Source organism: Dioscorea cayenensis, chromosome 12 (genome assembly GCF_009730915.1).
Source record: "Dioscorea cayenensis subsp. rotundata cultivar TDr96_F1 chromosome 12, TDr96_F1_v2_PseudoChromosome.rev07_lg8_w22 25.fasta, whole genome shotgun sequence".
NCBI lineage: Eukaryota > Viridiplantae > Streptophyta > Magnoliopsida > Dioscoreales > Dioscoreaceae > Dioscorea > Dioscorea cayenensis.
Genome location: NC_052482.1, coordinates 19072589 through 19085951, shown reverse-complemented (window position 1 = coordinate 19085951; position 13363 = coordinate 19072589). Strand labels below are relative to the sequence as shown.

The 13363-nt window shown below is 36.6% G+C and overlaps 3 protein-coding genes and 1 long non-coding RNA gene across 4 annotated transcripts; 1 reads left to right on the top strand and 3 right to left on the bottom strand.

The window, feature by feature from the left end:
• Window positions 1-3773: 3773 nt before the first annotated feature.
• On the top strand, window positions 3774-4898 carry LOC120273264 (pentatricopeptide repeat-containing protein At3g22470, mitochondrial-like). Its single transcript, XM_039279893.1, has 2 exons — window positions 3774-3903; window positions 4015-4898. Exons 1-2 carry the CDS (start codon window positions 3774-3776, stop codon window positions 4896-4898), a joined length of 1014 nt encoding a protein of 337 aa, XP_039135827.1.
• Window positions 4899-5572: 674 nt separating this feature from the next.
• LOC120274099 (vicilin-like seed storage protein At2g28490) lies at window positions 5573-7036 on the bottom strand. The gene is given in 6 exon segments (XM_039280849.1): window positions 5573-5823; window positions 5825-5928; window positions 5931-6456; window positions 6535-6615; window positions 6696-6877; window positions 6949-7036. Coding segments are annotated over 6 exon segments (1137 nt in total). The 3' UTR covers window positions 5573-5667.
• A 1655-nt stretch (window positions 7037-8691) lies between these two features.
• Window positions 8692-9097, bottom strand: LOC120273405. The gene is made up of 3 exons (XR_005540517.1): window positions 9020-9097; window positions 8796-8858; window positions 8692-8714 (listed from the first exon to the last, which is right to left on the bottom strand). It is a non-coding gene; the product is annotated as an uncharacterized LOC120273405 (long non-coding RNA).
• Window positions 9098-9473: 376 nt separating this feature from the next.
• Window positions 9474-12613, bottom strand: LOC120273263. Its single transcript, XM_039279892.1, has 3 exons — window positions 12276-12613; window positions 12116-12194; window positions 9474-10054 (listed from the first exon to the last, which is right to left on the bottom strand). The coding sequence occupies exons 1-3, from the start codon at window positions 12309-12311 to the stop codon at window positions 9474-9476; spliced, it is 696 nt and encodes a 231-aa protein (XP_039135826.1). The 5' UTR covers window positions 12312-12613.
• Between the last annotated feature and the right edge of the window lie 750 nt (window positions 12614-13363).

Here is a 13363-nt window from a genome sequence, read left to right as displayed (position 1 = left end):
GTAGGACTATAAGATGAGAAGACAGTACCACTTTTATCATGAGACAGAATAAGATGCATCACAGCTTTTAAAGAAAAGAAAAACAAAAAAAGCAGAGAGTGCTCTACAGAACACACAAACACACAAATGTTAAGATTTATGAATGTATATATATATATATAGAAATATAAGAATGCACCAAGCTAATGAAGAGCTATCAATAATGTCTCTCAAATGCTTTTTGTCTATCTTTATGTAATCAAGAGGCTTCGGAGGTTTAGAGTTCAAATAATGAGACTAGTTTAATACCTCTTGAATTATTAAGGTGGCAAGGATTTTTAGTTTTTATTTATTAAAGAGTGGAGCAATTGAGAATGAAGTCATGCTTAAGTGTTCATGTTTAGAAATGATGTCAAACAAAAGGAATACACTGTGCTAGCACATGCTTGAATTATTAGAAATAATAACCTACCATCAATTAATTAAATTAAATATATATTAATCTCTCTCTCTCTATATATAATATATATATATATATATCATTAACATGTATGAAAATTTTTATTTAAATATATATCATTTAATATAGGATATAAAAAATTTAAAAATTAACCATTTTTTCACTTTTAATCTAAAAATATCTTATACTATTGGTTTTTATATCATAGTCCATACCCTGTCTTAATAAAAGGGTATGTATATGTTTAAAAATATGTTTTTGAAAAACTATTTTTAAAAAATATCAATCAAAATATTAAAACTATTCTTTTATAGATATTTATTAAGAGTTCATTTGATTTACAAATAAAAACAGCATAAGTAAAATAATACTATACAAGTAATTGAGTTACAGTACAAATAAAAACAGCATAAATAAAATAATACTATACAAGTAATTGAGTTACAGTACAAAGTGCTTGTACCTCTTTATCTTCAATGTTTAGTAGACATCACAAAAAATTTTATTCTAACAAAAGATGTTTTTCTTTGGTTTTTGTTTTCTTTGTTGTGATTTGATAAAATTTTTGTATTATGAGATATATAAAATATATAAAATTGTGTTGTAATCACCTTTTTATAATATAGTTCTACCCTATTTGCAAAATAAATGAATGAAAAAAATATGTTGTGATATACTTCAAATTTTTGGTTATCAAATACTCAAAACAAACACTAGAAAATATGGACAATGAAGACTTTTTCAAAGTGGTTCAAAGTAACAACAATTTTATTAAATCAACAACAACTAAATGTCACACTATATTTTAAATATGAAAATATGAGTTTTCATTTTTAACGAAAAACACATGATTGCTTGATTAAAATCGATTATAGGAAATTTAAATATCTAATAATTTTGATGGTTCCGGTGGGGGTGTGAAGTGTTAAGTTTACTCAAAAACTCACTCAAAGCATAAACACTCACACACAATCAAAAGCAGATAAAGGAGACAAGCAAATTAGTAACCAGTTGGCAAAACCTTGCTTATCGTCGAGGCCAGAGCCGGGAGAAAGCAATCCAGCTAAAAGAGGTATAAGAACAGGAGTACAACACTCACTTACTCACTCAATACGAAAGAATATCCTCTCAAGATTGCCCCGACTGCCACACACCTTAACTCTCAGCAAGAGTCTCTCATCTTTGTTTGGCTCCATCCCTAAATCTTGAGGGCAGATGTCTTATATGAGCGCACGACGTCTACAAAGTTATCTCTTTTTAGAATTCTCTGCGGCTTCCTAACCTGGACACCTTCCGAAAGTTAGATGTTGCAACACCCAGTCTGCAACATGGCCCACTCCATCGAACATGACTGAGTTCTCAGCGATGCACTTTGAATCTGCGACCTTCAACCTCCCGTGTCCTTCGATCCGCCTGTAGAGCTGACTCAACCTCGAGCTCCTCACGCTGTAGCGCTTCGCTTCCTCACATCACTTGGGAGGTCTCCTCTCCCGAGGGACGCTGCACTAGTCACACGTGACCATCCTACCGAAGATAGCCACCGAAGATAGCCACCGAAGATCTCCCGATCTTCCTTTCCAAACTTTGGCCCAAGTTTGGTCTTCCAAATGATCTCGTTTGACTCATGGAAATATTGTTACTAAACTTGATCTTATCTTCATCCAAGTTTAGCCTTAAATATCTTTAAGCATGATCTTTAATCATCCATGCTCGGATCTTCGAAATCTCTAATCATATCTTATGCTATCTTCGATCAATCTCCTCATATGACTAGTCTTCATGAATAGTTCCGCACCATATATGAGCTCTTGAATCTTCCTTCGATATAGTAATGCTAAATATGGTCTTGATGATCTCCTTGGTATGTACCTTTATTTAGTTTATTAGTGCTTCGAATGAACTTCACACCAAACTAAATCTTTGTTTCTTCGAATAGACTCGAATAATCTTCGTGATCTTGAACTCTTTTGCAGATAATAGAATATTCCTCTCTCTTCAAATAGATCTTTCTAAAAGGAGCTCTATCAAAGATATGAATAATCATCCCGGATCTTACAAGGGATGAGATAATCACATCGAAAAATAAAACTTGCTTTCTAGAAAAGATCACATAGTCTGACGTGCACTTTACAAAAATAGTTTATCATCACATGATCGTATTGAGAGAAATATCTATAAAATCTTCAATATAGATCTTAATCAAATCTCCACCTTGATCTCCATTAAATGTCATGATAACATCTTTTGCCACATCATCATCCTAGTCATACTTTTCCTTTGATGAGTCACCACGATCTACGTCATCATCCTCTGCTGTATGTCACCACTGGCATTATGTCATATAATGTCAATCCTACGTCATCAGACTTAACAAATTTCATTAAAAAAATTCAATTTCTATTCATAAAAAATAAATAATAAATAAAAATAAAAACATTTCATTTATCTACATCTTTCTAAATGACTTTGTTTAGCTTTCATAAAAGTCTCATAGATGAAAAGTTCAAGCATTTTCTTGGGCCATGAACATACTAGCCCAATAAAGGGCCCAAATTCTTAGGCCTTATCATAAAGCCCACACAATATTTGGCCCAAAATTCTCCATAGACTCTGTTACTCTTCTTGTGCTTACCAGCGGTGTTCTTATCCCAACCCCATCCTTTCTACGTCTCTATGTTTCCCACCCTAAACCTCAAACCCTTTCTCTCTCTCTTTCTCTCTCTCTTCCTTCCATGCATTCCATCTCCTCTTCTTCTCATCTTTCGATCTCCTCATCCCCATTCCCATGCTGCAAATCATCCATAATTGTGATAAAGAGGAGGAGGAGGAGGAGTTTGCCCATCTCCGAACCTCAGCAAGGTACTCATTCCCCTGTTTCTCATCTATTTCTCTCCACTAGAAGCACAGCACTCACTGAAAGCTCCCACTTTTAGCACAAACTACAAATCATGCACTAGACAAGACCTAGATGCTCCTCAAACTTCAAAAACTGAAATTCATGAGGTTAGCACCAGTAAAGTTGTTAACTTTGATGTGGAAACGGAAGAGGAACAGGTGAGTGTAGGGTTAATGGATTATTAGATGTGGAGAATAGTGGGAGGAGAAGTAGTAGGTTGCATGTTGGTGATTTGGTGAAAAAAGTTATGAGCTTGCCCATTGAGGAGCGTGTCAAGGTTCTTGATCTGTTGGATTGTGATTATAGAGATTTGACTGTTTCGGATTACAATGATATCCTCACAGCTCTTGTGAAGGCAAGGGAATTTGATTCTGCTGTGAATTTGTTCTCTGAGCTCCCATCTCTTGGGTTTCTCCAGATTCATGGACTTATTCAGTGATGATTCAGTGTTTGTGCAAGAAGAATGAGCCTGATGAGGCAAAACGAGCTTTGGATGAGATGATGGAAAGGGGTTTTGTGCCAAATGTAGTGACTTTCACTGAGTTAATTACTTGTTTGTGCAAGAGAGGTAGAATGGCAATGTCTTTCGAGATTTTTTTGAGATAATGAGGCGAATCGGTTGCGAACCAACTGTTCGAACATATAATTGTTTGATCCAAGGTTTGTGTTATGTTGGTAGAGTGGAGGAAGCACTTGAGCTATTGCACAAGATCAAGAAGTCTACAAAGAGACCGGATATATATTCATTCACTTTTGGTCATTGATGGATTTTGTAAGGTTGGAAGATCAGATGAGGCGAGGGAGCTACTTGATGAAGCTCTGGAAATGGGTCTAGTTCCGAATGTTGTCACATATAATTCTCTTATCGGCGGGTATTGCACAGAAGGCCGGCCTTTGGAAGGGATTCGGGTTTTGAAGGAGATGGAAGGAAGAAGCTGCCCTCCAGACTTCATCAGCTATAACATTCTGCTTCAAGGCTTGTTGAGATTTGGTTTGATATCAGTATCATTCCAGACTTATATGAAAATGCACAATGCAGGGTTTCAAGCATCAGAAAGAGTGATGAACACACTCCTTAGGGGCCTTTGCCGTAAATCTACAAGAAATGACGAACCTCTCAAAGAAGCTAAGGAGTTGTTTGAGCAGATCATGGAATTGGGTTATCCCCTATCCCCTTACACATACTGCCTGATGGTGCAAGCTCTTGCTGAGAAAGGAGAGGTTAGTCAAGCTTTCAATCATTTGCTCGAAATGATTGGGAAAGGTTATTCTCCAAGAATGCTGACATACAACGTCGTTCTCCGAGTTCTCTGTAGGGATGGTAGAGTTGATGATGCAATGTATGTTTTCATTCTTATGCTTGAGAAAGATACAATTCCTGGCAAGTTCTCTTTTAGTGTCTTGATTGGTGAGTTAGAAAGGCAAGGAAGACTGCTGGATGCTTATGGAGTGTATGCAGCTGCAGTGAAGTGGGGTGTAGTTCCCAAAAGGATACCAGGAAAACAACTGAAGGCTGGAAATGAACATTTTCATTCAATACAAGGAGATGAATGCAAAGAATGAACACCAAATTGAGAAATTTGTGTATCTCTCTGCACATAAGTTTTTCACGTTGGCAATCAGTGAAATTTGTTCAGAAGGCAAAGCCCTAGCTCACACAGTTCATAGTATTCTGATGTTCAAGAATTCAAATGAAGAATTGTGTGACATTGCTTTGATCTGTGGGCACAAATTTCATGATCTGTGAATTCTTCAAACTTCACTGTTGTAACAGAACGTTCAAGAATTCAAAGGAGGCTCAGCAATGTCAATCAACACAACAATCAAGCAGCCATGGTGGAGTGATATGAACTAGACCAGATATTCTTACAGTAATCCTGTAAATGGAAGAGGTTCCATAATTAATGTTTCCAGAAATAATTGAAATTCTATTTTTTCTGTTAAAATGTACAATTCCTGTAATGCCAATATACTTCTTTCAATAATGAAATATCACAAGTTGAATGGCCCTGTTGTTGAGCTTCATGTCAAGATTTCTGCAACATGTTTCATGTTTGGTCAGTTTTGCAATCTTTATATCAAGACAATTTCTTCAATGAGCACCAATTTCAGAGCCAAAGCATTCAGTTTCAGAAACAAAAGCCTGACATTCTTTCAATCAAAAAATGGCAAACAAACCAAGATTTCTGCAAGAATTTTTTATTATGACAATACATAGACATTAGCAACAGCACAAACAACAACATAGAGTTCATAGAAGCAGCAAATCTAACACTATCAACCAGCAAAACTAAACAAGCACACACACACACACACACACACACACACACTTCTACGCACTCATGAACTCCTCCTTAACAGGCCATGTAGGTAGAAACAATTCCTCCTTCTGAGCTTCCACCATCCTCCTCAACCTAGTCTGATTCACTCCAAACCCTGCTGCCAACTCCGGCCCCATCATTGTCTTCAACAGCGACCTCGCCCCCAGCCAAGAACTGCGGCCAGTTCCTCCTCGCAGCCGTAGTGAATCCAAAGAACTCCATTGGCCCACTCCTTGAAGCAATGTGGCAAAAAGGGAAGTACCTAGGCACCCAAAAACATCTCCTTCTGACACCTCCTCATTCATCGCCATCGTCCCATTCGGAAACACCACCTGCACCCTCCCTTCTCCTCCTAGCACCACCCCAAACTCCGTTGCTCTGGGATTAACATGTGGTGCAAGCATTGTCCCTCCAGTGAGATTCACCAAGTATACTCCAAAATCAGAGTGTTTCAATGGTTCATATTCATTCTCATCCAATGCCAAACTCCATCCATACTTGTTCTTGAAGTCTGGTGCACTGTCATACAAGTTGTATGAATCTGGTGCTCTAACTGGACCTTTTGCTTTGCCTTTCCTAGTTTTCAACAATGAGCTTAACATCTTCCTCCATGTCCAAACTCCACCATCATCAATCTCTTCTCCATCTTCAACATCAACATCACCATCTCTTCTTCCACTCATCTCCTTCAGCTTCCTCTTCATGAACTTAGCTGGTGGCTCAGCTTCTTTTCCATCTATAAACACTATGGCACCATCTGTTCTGCTTGTCATCACCTTCCCTATTTCCTCAGCTGTAGCCTATGTACACATACATAAATTCAACATCAAAGATTGATTAAATTCAAAACTTCTTTCTAATCAGTTCTGTAGCTTTACATTGAGTGCAGTAGTAAGAGTGCCCATGTCAAATCCGAACAAAACAGAGGATGGATTAATTCCTCCAGCAATGTAAAAAGGCTGGAAAAACAAGAGAACATATTAGAAATCAAACAATTGTGTGAGAATGAAGAAGAAGCAAAACAGTGAGCTTGATTAACATGGTAAGAGCTGGAGCCAATGGTTTGAGAAGCATCAATGCTGCAGATAATCTGTAAACGCTGTCCAATGCCAGTGTTAACCATATAGAAAGCTGAACCAGCAGGTATAAAGTTAACATCTCCCATCTTAAGCTTCTTCTCCACATACTCATCTTTATAAATCCATCCCATCTTCACTTCCCCTACCATTTCACACAAATCAAAGAACTCAGAAAAAAATCACATGGAGATTCAAAAGTAACAGTATCAGTACCTCTGCGGACAAAGAAGATGAGATTGGCATCAATGTATTGAGGGATGAAGAGTGAGTTTGGTTCCATGGAGATGAAACCAATGTGCATATTGGGCATATCTCTGTCTAGTTTTGGTCCTGAGATAACTTTCACCTCACCGGCCTCTGTTTTTCACTACCTGTTTAGAATCCTTAAGCATGAACAACCTCTCTGCTCTCATCTCCTCCTTTCTCTTTGTCTGCCATGGCTAAGACCATGGCCATTAGCATCATCACTACAAGAATTCTCTGATGATCCATTTCTCTCTCTGTGTCTCAATGTTTCTTTGGATGTGTGGATATGTATGGGATAAAAGAAGAGAGGAGAAGAGTACACGAGGAGAGGTTGGAATAAGTGTCATGCATGCATGGCATGGTTGGGGGTTTTACGTGGCCGACGTATGAAGACTGGGTTGGTTACTGTGCTCTTTAGGTATCTGCAGAGATCCTTGCCGTTCGTTTTGTCTCGTAGTTGTATTTTTGGCGTACACGTGTTGGGGAGATGTTTTTATTGGTTATTTATTTATTTTTATAAAAATATTATTATTTTTATAAAAATATAGTGGACGAACAATTTCTCATTTTCTATATATATATATATATATATATATCTGTGTGTGTGCGCGAGCATATAAAATGATCACAAGAAACCTCTATGAACTAGTGGAGAAGTTTCGAGTACAAACCCTCAACAAATTCAATATATGAATGAGTTGGTAAACAAGAGAATCCAAGACTGTTGATACATTGAAAAAGGGAAACAATTTAACACGAAAAATAATTGAGACAACAGGGGTGAGAAGATTGTTCTATACAATCACAGAGCAAGCAAACAAGAAGTGAGTGAGAATGGAGAGTTTTTCATAATTATAAGAAAAGAAAATTTTTGGATTAAAAATCAGTTCAGAAACATTGTACATTTTCTGTCATGGTTAAGATTGCTTTGTTGAGTAGATTGAAGCTGCAGCTGCTCTTACTGCACATTCACGCTCTAGAGCATCAGGCTTCTTCATTCTAGTGACAATGGAGAAACAATGCATTCTGATTGTTAGATTGTTGGGAAACATGTATGATCAAATGACAAGACAAAAATAGAACTCATTATCGCTCGTGAGAACTACTACGGTGTGTAGAGGATATGCTATAGTAGTATATGCAAGAACAAGGAAGAAAGGGGTTTTGAATCCTAACCTGGAATCTATCAAAGGGTCGAGATGGTTTGATACCATCAGGACTGGCATATTTCAGGCCTTTTCATCACAATGTGATTGCATTTCTTGGACTTGTCTCAACCAGTTCTCCTGATACAAAGCGACCAGCTAACTATAACCATAGAGATACTGTTGGACGAAACATATTTAGCAGGCTAATTTACCAATTAGCTAGAGTTCAACCCGGATTGAACTTCACCTAAGACAAATATCCATAGTAATTTTTGTGCAGAATTCAACAGAGAAGCACCAAGATTTGTTAAAATGGCAAGTAATTCACGACACAAATGATAAAATCAAGGAATGTGGAGTACTCACAAGATATTTCTCTCAGTGAGGGCTTTTATCCATTTGACCAAAAGTGATTTCCATCGATTTCACATGCATATTGTGAACTGTTGTCTTTAGAATCCCTGCCTCAGAGGATTGCTCCAAAGCAGGCCTATTTTCTTGGTTTGAAGAGATTCCCAGTTGACAATACGTAAGGCAATTCAATCTCTAGTCACATTTCTTACCTCTTCTTACTACGTCGCAGTGCTGCAATAACAAAAGCAAAGGCATCAATATCTTGTGATGGCAGGTGCATTCCATATTCAACACATTGAAAGAGAATTTTACCAGCCAGACGTCCTTTGATATCCTGCTGAAGCAAATCCAGCCACCGAGAAGCGACATTAGCAGCTGCAAATGAAAAGGCGTTCAAGTTAGCATGCAGCAACATAGTTCCAAATAGTGACTGATGGTGTGTTCAAACTTTTCTTTTAACATATGGTTAATTGTTAAAATGACTCAACCTCCCACTAAAATATGATCCCATAGGTTAGAAATAATAAGGAAGTTACCTTTTAAAGATAGAGAACAAATAGCATCTTGGTTTGTTGAATGATCATTAACATAGGCACTGCTTCCATCCTCTGATTTTCATAGTTGCAGTTGATGACAGTTTTAGAGTCAGCTGATTTCATCATTGTTCAGAGGTATGCCATGAAAAACTTGGCATACTATAATCTGAACTACTTAAGGATTGATTTAATTGACTGGCTGCCGCATTATGCGTGTAGTTCTGCTCTTTCCTCCTCTCAGAATTTTCCTTGTTTTCTGTTCCTGACTGGTTAGGAAACTTATTTTGGCAAGGACCTTCAAGCTTCTCAGACCTCACAATAGCTTCTATTATGGAGTGGACTTGTTTTGCTATTCCTGACATGGTTTATGATCCCTGCTGAGTCCTGAGAGCAATCCACTCGGCGCAGCACTTCGTGAGCCTATTAGCATGTTCTTGCTATCTCATTCCTCTTCTTAAGCTCTTTCATCTTTTCTATGATGCCTACCACGCTGTTTGGGCATGGGTATGCCTCCATGTGAAGATGAGAGAAAGCCATTCTGCTTCATTTCTTTCCACATTCTTAATGGTTCACTCTCCTCCACAGGACCAGTAGTGCTGCCACATTCTGAGGTATCTGTTGATTTCACCTGTCCTAATTTCTTGTAGGGGTAAAATGGATTGTGTTCAATTGCCCTTGAAGCATCTATAACAGTAAACCCCACTTTTGAGCCAGTTATGGTCCTTGTTAGGGAACGGCAATCTTTATCAGCTTTGGAAGCAGGGTATGATCCATTCATCTCTTCATGGTGTTTAGAAGGAGCATTGCTTTGCTGTTCTGCAAAATGCTGGCAGCCATCAGCACCCAAACTTGAAGGAGCAGCATTTTGTTCATGAAACCTATTGACAGCAGGCACATTTATCGGTATATCCAAAAGTGTGGGCACATTTTCTTCAGTGATTTGGCAAATAGCTTCCACCTCAGAATTTTTGTGCCGTTGCCCATCAGACTTGCATTCTGCTACATTCAAGCATTCTGAATTGTAAGTTCTGGTTCCTGAAATATAGAAGTAACTAAAATAAAAGAATTTAAGGAAGATAACGAAAAGGATAACTCTATTAAAGAACTTTGTCAAGGAATCAATAAAAAAGAGTAACTGATGGCAAGAATCAATGAAATGCCTTGCTTGATATAAATGGTTATCTATCTCTCATAAATAAATATGTACCAATTAGATGTTTTGTAATTCGGATCATTAGCAAAGGAAAACACCATGGTCAATATTTATTATTGGAATTGCAAGTAAAACTCAGAAAACCACATGATTGAAAACAATTGGTCCTCCAATGTAGCATGGGGAAGTTAATTCATGTATATTTATGACAACAACCTTTAAACTTCAATGTCTTAACATCACATCGCTTTTTGGTATATAGTACTCCCTCCGGTCCTATTAGCATGTCCTCTACTCTAGTTCTTTTTATATATCCATTTAGAAAAATCTATGAAGCATTAAATAATCATTTTTTTCCAAATTTATTCTCTATTTTTGATGTATTTTTTTACACTTTTCAATGTTTTTTTGTAAGACATAAAAGCACCATTTTAAAAGAGAAAAATAAAAATTAAGTATAATTAAAAATAAAGAGAAACTAATGAAATCTTGATGGACTTTTTAAAAAAGATAATTCTAGAAGGTTGGTGTAATATTTTATAAATTTTTAGTCTTTCACCCTAAATTTAACAGACTTTCTTAATCGGCGTAAATCAGTTAAAGTGGCATAAATCGGTTACAGTGGGCATATAAATAGGATGGGCGGGAGGAGTTGTATGGCATCTTAGAAGCATTTATTTGTCCACCTAATGTAAATAAAATATATATATATATATATATATTATCACATCCCATTAGTTACCAGGGCTCTCTTACAGATGGCTGTCCATATACTCCACCTAGAAAGGGATCAAAGTTTCAGACATATAGGAAGCACAGAGCAAAAGAAGGTTAATATCCCCTAATCTCCATCCTCTCAGCAACACAGTGTATACAGATATTTAAAGGGTCAAAATCCTGTAGAAACATTTGTCCAAAAGAAACATCTAGGAAATCAGAAACTCTGTTTCTGAAAAGTTGGCCAAGTATGCGATGGAATGACAAACAAAATTAAGATTTTTAACCAAACTTAACGCTGATGCTAGCTCAAACTTGAACCAAGAGGGTATGACCAACCGGATAAACCACCCTAACATTACCAGCAGCCAAAAATAATCAAAGGCTTCTCCATACACCTACAGATTACTAAAATAATGATAATTTTTTTCAAAACAAAAAGAATCTCAAAAGCACACAATGGAAAGAAGCATGAAATAATTCAAGAAATAATATATATATATATATATATCTAACACCATCAAATTCAGGGTTCTACCCAGGCATCATAAGAGACCTCCCTCCACAACTATCCTTTCTTCTTCAAATGCTATAGTTTTGCCTTTCTGTGTCAGTTACTACAAAGAACCAGTCAAGCAGCAATAAGTCAACCAAAGTATCAAAACAAAAGCACCATTTGAATTATAATCAAGAATGTTCATATAATGTGTTAGCCATATCAGCCAAGTCAACACCATTCTCATAATAGTCTGCCTAATTAAGGATCCCGCCTTTTGCAGTCCAATGATGTCACCCAAATCAACATTCATTCAATTATTTCTCTATCACCAAATAAACTTTGCTAGAGTAGCCCAAAAATATCTACTGACAAGGACTGCAAATCATCCCTATAACTCGAAATTAATGTTCCTCGAACAAAGTGGAGTAAAAAAACTAGGATAGGAACATCTAAACCTCAATAAGAAACCACATTTGTCTAACAATAAAAGAATCAGTATAAATCCATCATTTCTATTCCAATGTAGATCAATAAAGCCACAACAAAATTTCAAATTCTCACAAGAATAACTTTAAATATTTGTTATACAGAGCACGGATCATGCGGGAAAATAAAACACCTCCAATCAAACCCATAATCATATTACTTCCAAATTTTACATTAATAAATAAATCCACTACTTCTACGAAAGGAGACAACTTTACGATGGAAAAGGAGGGAACACTACCTTCGGACACTGTCCCTGAACCCTTCACTCTCTTCCGCTTCTCCCCATCCACCATCTCCTCAAAACCCTCCAGAGCCCTCTGACAAACAAACATCATAAACCGTAAACAAACTCAGATACCAAAAGAGCATAAATTCAAAAAAGGAAAGCAAATCCAAACCTTGGGCCGCGATCCACCACCAGCGGCATCAGCCATTCAAATTCCCAAAACCGGAGCCCTAGATCCAAACCGGGAGAAATGGATCAAAAGATATATGGCGGGAGAGGGGAAATGAGAAATCTTGGAGGCCAAACCCTAGTTCCGAGTAGAGAGAAATGGGCGGGAGATGAAGAATAAGATGGAAAGAAATGATCTTGGAGTGGAGAACGGAGAGGATCAGGTGAGGATTGGGATTTGGGAGGAAAAATTAGGGTTTTGGTTTTGGATTATAGGATTCTAGTTTTGAAATCGCTGGGGAGGCGCGGGATATAATGAGAGACCGGGATCGTTTGCTTTGCTAACCCTTTTTGGGAACAAAAGTTCTATTCAAAATTCAAATACGCCATCTTGTACTTGATTATTTGATTTTTTTCTAAAATTGGAATTTTATATAATAATGATAATAATAATAATAAATAAATAAATAAATAAATTTTACTTATTATTTTAATTTTAATTTCAATGATAAATGATATTGAGTTAATTAGAATAAGCGCAATTTAAATTTAAATTGTGGTTCAGTTTTTTCTTTGAAAAATGTAAAATAAATCAGTGTTGAGAGTGAGAGCATACGAGAAAGTTGACTTACATAGCATGTGTCCTGAATTCTCCATCCGAGCAAATTATGATTTGAATCTGCTTCCTTCGAGGGACGAACATTTTGTGCAATAGATCCCGTGCCAATAGACTAAACATTATTATGATCCGGCTCAAGTTACTGGTAGGATATATTTATCGTCTAAAAATATACTCCATCTATGTCCTTTTAAGTTGTCACGCTTTGAGACTTTTCTCATATTTATCATATTAGAAATTTTATGCAGATTAAATAATTTTTTCCAAATTTACCTTTTAATTTAATGTACTTATATAATTTTCAATAAATCACAATCAACTAAGTATTAAATTATATACTCCACTAGCGGAGTTTTAAATAGAGGTAGTTTTGGAAAGTAATGGGATTTTTTATAAAATATAGGTAAATCAATCTACCTTTAACCAACTTTTTCTTAATCGCTGTGAATTAGATAAAGTCGACAATTAAAAAA

Excerpts from the sequence above, each read along its gene's own strand:
- LOC120273264 (XM_039279893.1), top strand. The coding sequence starts at position 3,774 with ATGATTCAGTGTTTGTGCAAGAAGAATGAGCCTGATGAGGCAAAACGA. Across the intron at positions 3,904-4,014 it reads TACTTGTTTGTGCAAGAGAG|AGTGGAGGAAGCACTTGAGC; the intron begins GTAGAATGGCAA and ends TTATGTTGGTAG.
- LOC120273263 (XM_039279892.1), bottom strand. The coding sequence starts at position 12,311 with ATGGCTGATGCCGCTGGTGGTGGATCGCGGCCCAAG. Across the intron at positions 12,195-12,275 it reads GTGGTGGATCGCGGCCCAAG|AGGGCTCTGGAGGGTTTTGA; the intron begins GTTTGGATTTGC and ends TTTGTTTGTCAG. Across the intron at positions 10,055-12,115 it reads TTCAGGGACAGTGTCCGAAG|GAACCAGAACTTACAATTCA; the intron begins GTAGTGTTCCCT and ends TCTATATTTCAG.